Source organism: Cyprinodon variegatus, unplaced genomic scaffold (genome assembly GCF_000732505.1).
Source record: "Cyprinodon variegatus isolate N-32 unplaced genomic scaffold, C_variegatus-1.0 Scaffold1331, whole genome shotgun sequence".
Classification (NCBI taxonomy): domain Eukaryota; kingdom Metazoa; phylum Chordata; class Actinopteri; order Cyprinodontiformes; family Cyprinodontidae; genus Cyprinodon; species Cyprinodon variegatus.
In genome coordinates this window covers 41014-51154 of record NW_015151784.1, presented here as the reverse complement: position 1 = coordinate 51154, position 10141 = coordinate 41014, and the positions used below count along the sequence as shown (strand labels likewise).

General features: G+C 39.4%; 2 protein-coding genes across 2 annotated transcripts in view; both read left to right on the top strand.

Annotated features, from left to right (window-relative positions):
• The window catches only part of rnf168 (ring finger protein 168, E3 ubiquitin protein ligase), an 11311-nt gene extending 7468 nt beyond the window's left edge, over positions 1-3843 (top strand). Inside the window, exons 7-8 of the mRNA XM_015402288.1 lie at positions 2610-2667; positions 2745-3843. Coding sequence (XP_015257774.1) covers positions 2610-2667; positions 2745-3326 — 640 coding nt within the window. The 3' untranslated portion in view covers positions 3327-3843. The remainder of the gene's footprint in view (positions 1-2609; positions 2668-2744) is intronic.
• A 5302-nt stretch (positions 3844-9145) lies between these two features.
• LOC107102853 (transmembrane 4 L6 family member 5-like) overlaps positions 9146-10141 on the top strand; it is a 2421-nt gene continuing 1425 nt past the window's right edge. The window contains exons 1-2 of the mRNA XM_015402296.1: positions 9146-9322; positions 9402-9470. Of these exons, the coding sequence (XP_015257782.1) occupies positions 9146-9322; positions 9402-9470 (246 nt within the window). The remainder of the gene's footprint in view (positions 9323-9401; positions 9471-10141) is intronic.

Sequence of the window (10141 nt, the reverse complement as noted above, 5' to 3'; positions counted from 1 at the left end):
CTACGCCTGCTGAAGACACAGACGTCCATCTCTGTGAACACTGGGACAGAACTCAATGGGAAAGGAAATGTTTCTGATTTTAACCGTTGCGATTATTAGCTGCGACATATGAATCAAGATGCTATGACTGAAATAATTTGATTGACAGATGACAGTTAATATATGACTGGCGGAATTTAGGTGTACAAGCTGACGTATAACTAACTGGCCTGTATAAGGTGCCGGGGGGGAAATTTTTCAAAATTTTGGGACAAAATGCTCTGATACAGGGTACAATTATATACATGTTTAAGCCAGAATGATTTGACATTTAAATACGATTTCCCTACGACTTTTAACACCTAAATCCCACATCCTCTGTCACCGCCCTGCTCCGTTCCAGACCTCCATGCGCAAAGCCTACAGCCTCCGCTGTTCCTCCCATCCTGCTCCGCTCTGATTTCCATGTGTGCATGTGCTATATTATTAGTAAATTCATAGGAGCAAAACATGTGGAAATGAAGGCTTAATTTAATGACAAATATTTTCTTTTTGTTGTGGGTTTTTGTAACAGGGATAACTAGGATCATACATGGTTTGTATGAACTATGTTTGTTCTCTACCTCCAAACTCAGCATCTCTCTATCCATGCTGCTCTCCTTGCCGCTATTGTTGCTAAGTCGGAATGGTTGTCATGGTTGCTGGTTATGGGAACGCAGCCTTCAGGATAACCGGTACTTTAAAAACCAAAACATCTCATCCAGAAAAGGGCAGAATAAAGAGATTTTTGGTAAAGGCTTTCTGCCTAATTTGAGAGGAATTCTGTATAAATGACAAAAGCATGATTTGGCCTCATTCATATTTTTTAATTTTTTAAAAGTAGCATAATATTGAACTTTTAAAGTTCTAAAAGGTGTAAGTTTAAGGCCTTAAAAAGTCTTAAATTCACCAAGTTGTTATCAAGTCTTAAATCATTTTTAGTAGGTCTTTAAGTTCAAGATGGCCATAGAATTGAAACGTTTGGACTCCAGTGTCTGTCGATTCGCCATTCCAATTCTTTTAACATGAAAAATGATAGAAGTTATATTTTTTTAACATCTTATTTTGTCTAAACTTTATTTTATATTTTCACATGGCAACGATAATAACATAATGCAGCATCCGTGTGCTGAGTCGGCCCCATCTGTGGTGTTTGTGTGTCTAATGATTGGTAAAGTTTTACCCAATGGGTAACGAAACTGAAAACATCTGTATTTGGTTAACTAATAGTATAAATGGCAGAGCTCTGTAGTGCTGTGGCTAGCTGTGCTCAGTCGCTAACAGGTTAGCCTGGTTTAGCTCTGTCAGTTAGCCAAATTAAGCTACATAACATTTAACTTTGTGTCAACAACAACCATTTGTTTTCTACAGTACTAGAATAACTGGTTTTCTTTCTAAAATCTCCAAGATGTTCTATTTGTCCTTCCCTCCCTTCAAATCTCAATAAAAGTACAAGAAGTTCAGAAACTTTTTTTTTTCACCTTATTAAATGGAAGAGCTAAGTCTTAGATCACCAAAGAAACTTGAAATAATAGAAAATATAGGTAATAAGAATAAATCAAAACTCTAGAAGAGATTTGATTCTTGTAAACTGTTAAAAAACAGTTTGTCTCAATAGCGTCGCCATATTTCGACATCATCAGCAGAGATCGGACTCTGAGCATTAACCTACGCTGGGCTTTAAAAGCAAAACTTTTAATGCTTGATTAAAAGCTTCTAAAAGCACTTCTAACAGCTAATTTAAAGACACAATTCTTAAAAGCGGGAACTTTAGGCCTATGGGTGTCGATTCTCATTTAAAAGGCATCAAACCTCATGTGAATGACCCGAGACATGACCGCTAACAGTCAGTTCTGCTGTGGTTATAGAAAAACCACAACACTATTGCTGGTGTCACCAGACTGCCTTGGAGAGGCAAAAGCTCTGGATTTCCTATTAAGGATCACTGTGTCGTCATCAGAACACAGCTACATTACAACGTAGACTTTAAACGGTACTGAAACAGTGCAATCTATGAAAAAGATGCTTAATCTTAACCTTGTTTCCAGGTTTATTGTTGAGCAGTTTGGAAGAAAATGTAACGGCATATGTAACCCAGTTAAGACTAGTAGAGTTTATCTGGAGAGAACTCATTACTAAAATAAAGGTCATGTTTTAAAACGATAAATAAGAAAAAAGATAATTATATATGGCGTTTTAGCAAACATGCTCACTTCCACAGTTATTGTATATATTAATTTAGTAAATATGTTAATTTAGGTAAAGATGAATAAAGTAATATTTGCAGGTGATTTAATTGCTGCTGCTCTTTTGTACATTTCTGTATCATGGTGATCTTAAATTTAATTTATAAAGATCTTAAAAAGCCTCCATGAGTTGGTGAAGCCTGTAACTTCCCCGCTCTGAGCGTCAGGTCGCCACAATAGGAAGGATCGACTGGAAACAAACGAGATAAATTATCAAAAATATCAAACTGGTTCTCAGTTGGTTGAACCTGGTTCCAGCAGCTGAACCTATTTTCATTCGTCTGTTTCTCAGGATCAGGTACATGATCTGTTTGACAGGAAGTGACATATTTAACTTTGTTTCAGGTTCCTGTCTCCCCGTTCCACCCTTCAAAGCTCCGCCCCCAGTTATATAACCAATAAGGTCAGTTTTAACATCACCTCCAGTCCTTACAGCTGATATTCATTCATGACAGCATGTATTTTAACATTCTCTTTTAGGAGAACATCCTTCTGTTGGAGGCGGAGCTTCACATGGAGCGACCCCGCCTGCTCTCAGACCAGTTAAGACCATCCTCATCGAAGAGGAAGAGCTCTGAGCTAGACGCTGCAGATGAGCAGGAAGTGACCACCAAAGGCGTCCTGGTCTCCTCCCCTGTACCTGTGGAGGCGGGGCCCTTAAATTACTGGGAGGCGGAGCTCCAGTTGAGGCAGCGGCAGGAGGAGGAGGACCGCCGCCTTGCTCTGCTCCTTCAGAAGGAGCTCGATCAGGAGGAGAGACGGAGAGCAGCAGACCGGAGCAAAGGGTCCCCCGATGCCTACCAGCTTCGCCACCAGAAAGGAGAGACAGAAGAGGCGGGGCCATCACAGACACCCCCAGTAGGACGAGGAGGAGGCAGGACCCATAAATCCTCCAGGAGCTCCATCAGCTCCTCCTCCCCTCGGTCGGCCTCGACCAGAAGGGCCTCCCTCAGCTCATCGTCCTCTTCATCCAGCAGAGGCAAACAGACCACTTTAACAGAGATCTTTTCTCCAAGCTGCTCATCCACCTGCTCAGCTGCTTCCCCCCCAAACAGAAAATAAAAACAATTTATTTTGAAAGAACCACACTTCCAGCTGACCTCTGATCAGATTCTATCACCGTTTTTTGCTTCCTGTAAGTGCATTTTTTTTCTTTTGTTTTTGACGTGCCCAGCCCCAGCAGTTGTGTGATAAATCATGACTGTGAACCCAACCCAACGCACCGCATTAGATCACACCAAGGAAGACGGCTCTCTGGAGTGTGCAAAGCCTTTAATCGTTGGTAAAACTAAGCTTTTTAATAATCCAAATGGTTATTGATCTCCTGTCTCTGTACAGATTAGGGGGTTTAAATGAAGCTCCACCCCCTCAGCTGCAGCAGGAGCATCATTACTTCCATAGCAGAGGAATAAAAGTCGATGCCTTCAGGGATAAAATCCCTGTTAAGTGCTTTGCAACACTATCATGGTCAGGACCTGCCGGGAGGCTGTGTTCCTGCTGCCTTTACATTTTCTGACCTGCTTTTCTCTGTTAGTAAAAAAATAACTGATTTATTTTTTCAATAAAGTTCTTGTTAGTTTCTGCTGCTTTCCTTCTTTCAATCCATCTTTAGGCTCCTCCTCTCCTGTTCTGATGGGGCTGGCCCATGCGGGTCTGGTTTGATTATATCCTTCAAATAGTTTTTACTGAGAAAAATTCTTAGGTTTCTCTCTGAATGTTCCGAGTCATCGATCCCACCAGGCGCCATGAAAACCTGCAACCGGCCCCCAAAGTGGACCTATCAGTGGATCAATGATGTTTGTAAGGGTGAGAGAATATAGTGTTGCATGGTTACCATGAGCAGCTTAATCTTTGAACCACTAGGAGGCAACACTGAGATATTCCCCTTCAGCTTTTATCTAGAGATGACTTTTTATGTGAATGCTGTAACATGTAGCTGTTAGACTTTTAAATGAGATTTATTAGAGCTGCTTCTCTGGTCTTTCTCTGCAATCAGAGGAGTTGTGTTCACATGTGTAAACTCCTGAAATAAATATATCTGACATAAACTCTAAACAATTATAAAAATGTAAATATTTAGCCAATGAAAATGATCAATATCTAACTTAAGAGTTTATAAAACCTGAAAATGTCTAAAACCTTTGGAATACACAGAATTATATGCACTTTGGAACAAAAACTTTAAATGCTGCTTTTTCCTATGCAGGAGATAAAAGTAATACAGTTACTGAGCTTAATTTTGTGCCACAGAGAAACTTTTTCCTACAGTCACATTAATGTACTAAAAGCAGCAGATGTATATGATTTATGTTGAGGCTGGATTAAATTTAAGCTCTGCACAGATTCACACACATTTCTGGCATTCTGTTCATTTTGGTAAAGATACAAGCTGCTGCCATTGTGATTATGATCAAATGTCTGAACTGGATCAATATAAACAGTCAAGTTCTGGAAAGGTTCTTCAGTTGATAAAGAATTTCTTATGTGAACTAAAAAAAAAGGTCAAACTGGAACCAAAAATGACACAGATGTTTTAAATGAGGTCTGAATAGTTTTACTGGGGGCTTCTGCCCAGGTTGTGTTCATATCCAACACCACTTATGTGGGATCCGCACCCTAAACCGGTCCAGAACCCAGAATAAACTCAGATTTTATCTCGGATAATCAAACTTACAGTGTAAACATGTTTTTCACGTTTCTGTTTTTTTTAAAACCTCCCCTCATGTGTGATGTATTACAGCATTTGTCACATAGACGTGGTTTCTGTGGTTACCCTTCGACAGGTCATATGACCCTGATGAGCTGCATGTTGACGTCTGAGATGAATCCTTCAAACACACAGTCCTCGAGGACCTCAGGTGTTCTGGTTCTCAACAATGGGGGATTGTGTGTCGGCGGTGGTTCTGAGTCAAATACTGGTCCTGAGGTTTCAGTTTGATGTCAGATCGAGTGTCAGGGATCCATTAAACAACAGAGGCTGAGAACAACTTTCCAATATAGTGGAGCAGAACCAGCTGAAGGCTCAGGTTAAAGTTAAATTACCCTGTAGTCCTAAAACCTCACTTTAGTATAACACTGTCTTAACAGAACCTCTGATGCAAATTGTATTACAGAGTTTTTCCAGTTTTTATCCCAGGAAATCAAAAGTTTCATCACTGGTCTAAAATTAAAACTGAAACTAAATGCGGAGGTTTAAGCATCATTTTGATTGTTGGTTTGTGTGAGACAGATTCTTCCTTCCTTCCTCTGGGACAGCACTGATCAGCTGGCAGAAATAACCAATGCTACTGGTTAAAAACTAAACCCAGACTGGTCCACATATTCTCTCAGACCTAAGCAGATGTTGTTCTCTCTGAATACTGGTCCAAGGTTTTAACCTGCAGGATCTGGAGATATTAGCTAGGAATTGGATTATGTCACTGCTAGGCAGTGATGAGACATCAGCCAGTTCCCTATGAGTTTTTGCTGTCCTGGAGTGAATCAGAAGAACAAAAATAAGTTGTTCTCTTTAAGATGAACTAAAAATAGAGGGGAAAAAAGAAGTAAAGACCAGCAGCTGTCCTGACGGTGACTGTTTGTGTCCACCTGAATGCTAAGACCCCTGACAAATGCTGACCGACCTGCTCCTGGGTGGGGTTTAACTAAAGTTATATACCGGTACAAATGAAATGCTCTTACAGCAGATTTAGCAAATTTCTCAGTCAACTATTGCAGCATATAATGCAAACAAAGTGGCTCTGATCTGACAGAAGGTACCAAACCTCCTCAACCTCTTATAAATTAGGGCATTAGCAAAACTCCTTCATATACCAATAAACTGACAGAAGGTTGGTACCAAAAGTCTTGTAGTAGACTGCTCTTTGCCATGCCTGAACAGCTTTAGACAAGAAATCCAAACTACATCTCCAAAAAAGTCCAAATACAACAAACAGGTCCCTAGTTCTGTCCTCATGTCTGTCAATTCAGTTTGTTTATATAGTGCCAATTCACAACACATCATCTAATGGCACTTTGCTGAGACAATTCAAACAGATCATAGAGTCATACTGGTTCAGAGCTTTCTATCTAAGGAAAACGTGCATTGATTGCATCGACCCATTGACCCTCACACCATATATATTCATCAACTATAGGATACCTGTCCGTATAGTTCACTGGAAAAAGGATCTAAAAATAAGTAGTTGTCTTAAATTAAGTGTATTACGCTTAATTTGAGAAGGTAAATGAGATAGTTTGCCAATGGAATGAGTATTTTGCTCTTAAAATAAGAAAATTAGATAAAATGCACCTGAAAAAGACAATGCGATTGTGTTTTCTGATTGTGTCAACTGTCTTGTTCCATTGGCAAAATCTCTCTTTTACCTACTAAATCCAAGAACAAATACACTTATTTTAAGAAACAACTTTTCTAGATTTCGATTTTTTTCCAGTGTTCATCCACTGATCTGTCATGAGACATTCCCTTAAGCCATATTCAGAACTATCTGAAGGTCCACCTGTTGACCTGTCCACAGGTCCATCCTCTTCACAGATTCACTGCATGATCTATTCTTATTCGTAATTAGTAATAAGTTATTCGTAAGACCTAAATCAGATCTACCTGAGGATATAGATGAACTGATACACTCTTACCCACTCTTGCTTGTTAATAAACCTGATACCACTGACATTGGACTGATACCACTTCTATGTTTGTTGTAGATCACAGTATCAAAACAAAGAGGTCGACCATAGCTGTCAAGACGTGCTTCCCTAATGTGGACAAAAGTCCCCTCTACTGTTTCTCGGCTGATTTAAAACCTGAAGTAAAGCCTGGTAATCAATATTCTTCAATATGGCTATGCTTTTATTTAGCATTCTTGTTGGTACTTTGTGTTGACAAGTAGTAAACAGTAAGCACTTGTACTCAGTCCTAGGGGAGTGTTGGCCTCAGGGGCGGATTTAGGAAATTTGGGCTCCTAGGCAAAGACAGGCAGGGGGCCCTCTGATTTGAGAAGACAACACAGAAAACAGACCCATTATACATTATTTGTTCTACGTTTCATCCCTCTTATTTCAGGAATGAAAGATTTTTTTCCAGTCACTAAGCTCACTTAGCTGATTGCTCCTTCTTGTGTTTCCAAAAAGGTGACAGCAAAAGTAAATAACCCAGTCCTTCTTTTCACTGTAGACAAACCATGATCTGCTTATCTGTTCTCCATTTTTCATTTTTATGAAATAATAGCTGCATGAATCATGACAACAGACAAGATAGAGGAGAGCAGGATGCGGGGTTACCAATCTACTTGCTCTGGAGAGCAGAGTTGGGTGCCTTTATATGTTGTCGTCAAAGTCTCCAGTAGAAGAAAAAAGTTGCTAGATTTGGCACTAGGTCCTTTTTTGAAATAAAAACAGTAGAGGGGTCTGAAAAGTCACTAAGTATAGTGACAAAAGTGCTAAGTTGGCAACACTGCTGTTTTCATTGTTTGTTTTCAAATGGTTTGCTGCTGTCTGTTTGGACCTTTCTGAACATGTGCAGCTAATGGACTGATCCAATGTGATGGGGGGGCTTAATATTATAAGCATTTTAATGGTATTTTAGTGAAAGGATTTTTTATGAAAAATATTATTGATGTGTACAAATCAGGAATAGTTGTATTAATTATACATATAAACAGAGTTTTGTGGGACCCCCAGGAACTTGGGGCCCTAGATATCTGCCTAGTGTTGCCTAATGGTAAACCCCCCTCTGGTTGGTCTAGTGGTTAGAGCAGTGTGCTTGTGCTCTGAGAAGGTTGCAAGTACCTGATTCGATCCCCACAGCCTGCACTCTGGGTTCCTGAGCAAAACCCTTAACCTCTGATTGCTGAGAACCAATTTCCCTGTTGTGGGACAATACAGGGATTTACATTTCATATTTAGTTTGAAGACATATTTTATTGGCCCATCCCTCTCTAAAGGTCCACCTGATGATCTGTCCATAGGTCATGCCCCAGGTGTCTACATGTCCACTGCATTGTCTGTCCTCAGGTGTCTAAAAATCAAACCAGGTCCTTCTTCAGTCCTATTCTCAAAGATAACCTTTGTTATCTTTCAGAATTTTTCCCTTTAATTGTTCATAATTTTTTGTTAATCTTTTCATCTATTGTTGGTCAAGACATTGTGGTCTATAATTAGAATTATTGCTTCAGCTGTAGTTCTGGTTTCCTGTCCTCAGACTGATCTCAGGTCAGTTCTGTCTTCATTCCTTGTTTTGGTCGTCCTTCCTGTCCCCAGACAGCAGGCGTGTCGTCTTATCTTTGGTCATAAATAAGCCCGTTTGTTCCTCTCAGAGTCTAAACCGGGCCGAAGAACCTCACGGTGAGTTCTTCTTTCTTTATGTCTCCATGTGACGCTGATTCAGAGAAAAACCTCTGCAGAAAACACAATTCAGAAACATTTTGACTACTAATATTTAACTTTATAAGCAAGAAAATGTTGGGATTTCTGATTAGATTTGATTGTAATATTTCTGTTTAACCTGAAAACTCAGAAATATCTGATTTTTTTTTTAGCCTTTTTATAAAATACCTTGGGGATGAAACCTGAAATTTGGCAACAAATTTTCAAATAAGGGTATAATCAGTTTTTTTTATTGTTTATTCCTGATTTCAAACTTTTTTAAATCTGAGAACAAGAAGACTGACTTTAAAAAAAGAAGAATATGTTTCAAATTTGCTGCTGGTTTAAAGTGTGTCCCCTGTCATTGGCTGCTTAGTTGTGACATCACAACAAACATCTCCTTTTCTTTGGGATTTTTTTCCTCGTTCATGGAATGTTGGGAATCTGCTAACTTATTCTTTAGAGCCATATATATATTTTAATCCACCAGCTTTGAATCTTTTCCCCCCCTTTGCTAACAGATGTGTGTGTCAAGGTGTCTACAATGTGTGGGCTTATCCCTCATTCCTATGGCGATCATCTGCATGCTGTCCAATATTCTGCTGCTGCTTCCTGAACTCAAGCCCCACTTCCTTTTGGAAGGTCATGTTACCAGAGAAGCTACCTGGGCTACGGGTCTGTGGGGCTCAGGCTTTCTGGTGAGATCTTCTGGGTCATGTGTGAGTTTGGGATGTTTTCACAGTGGCCATGTTGGATCTCACAGCTGTTTGGTTTCAGGTTTTACTCGGAGCACGGGCCTTCATCCAGAGCAGCAAGACTAGAGGCTGCTGCGCCTTCAGGAGTCAGGTGAGCCCTGCAGCCTCCACCTGTACAGGAACTGTTAAACCATGAAGGAACACATGATGTCACATCTGCCCGGTCATACAGATGGTCTTTTTCCTATTCTCCTTGTTGGAGCCTGAATTTATACTTTGCATTTTTCTTGTTTTTGCATTATAGTTAATGTTTTATGTTTTGTTTTTTTGTTTTTTTGCTAAATATACTTTTCTTGAAATTATGAAATATTATTGGTAATTCATATTAATTTGGGGAATTTGTATATTTAGCTACTGTGGTTATTTTGTTATTATTTTCATTGCTTCTTTGCAGAGGGTAACAAGTAACGAAGTACAAATACTTTGTTACTGTACTTAAGTACACTTTTTAGGTATCTATACTTTACTCCATTACTTATTTTTCTTCCTACTTCTGACTTCTACTCATTACATTTTCACACAACTATCTGTACTTTCTGTTCTTTGCATTTTTAAAACAAGCGTTACTCATTACTCTTGGCTTCGGTTTTATGTTTATTATAAATATTTATTAAACTAGTGTGATTGGATGAGTTAAATAACGCAATCACTCATTGGTTAGCTGAAGGAAATAATCAGAAGCAAGCAGGTGTTCTTCAAACTGCAAACGTGAATTGTCTATGCCATGCTACAATGTAGGAAAAAGATGTTGAAATGTCTGAA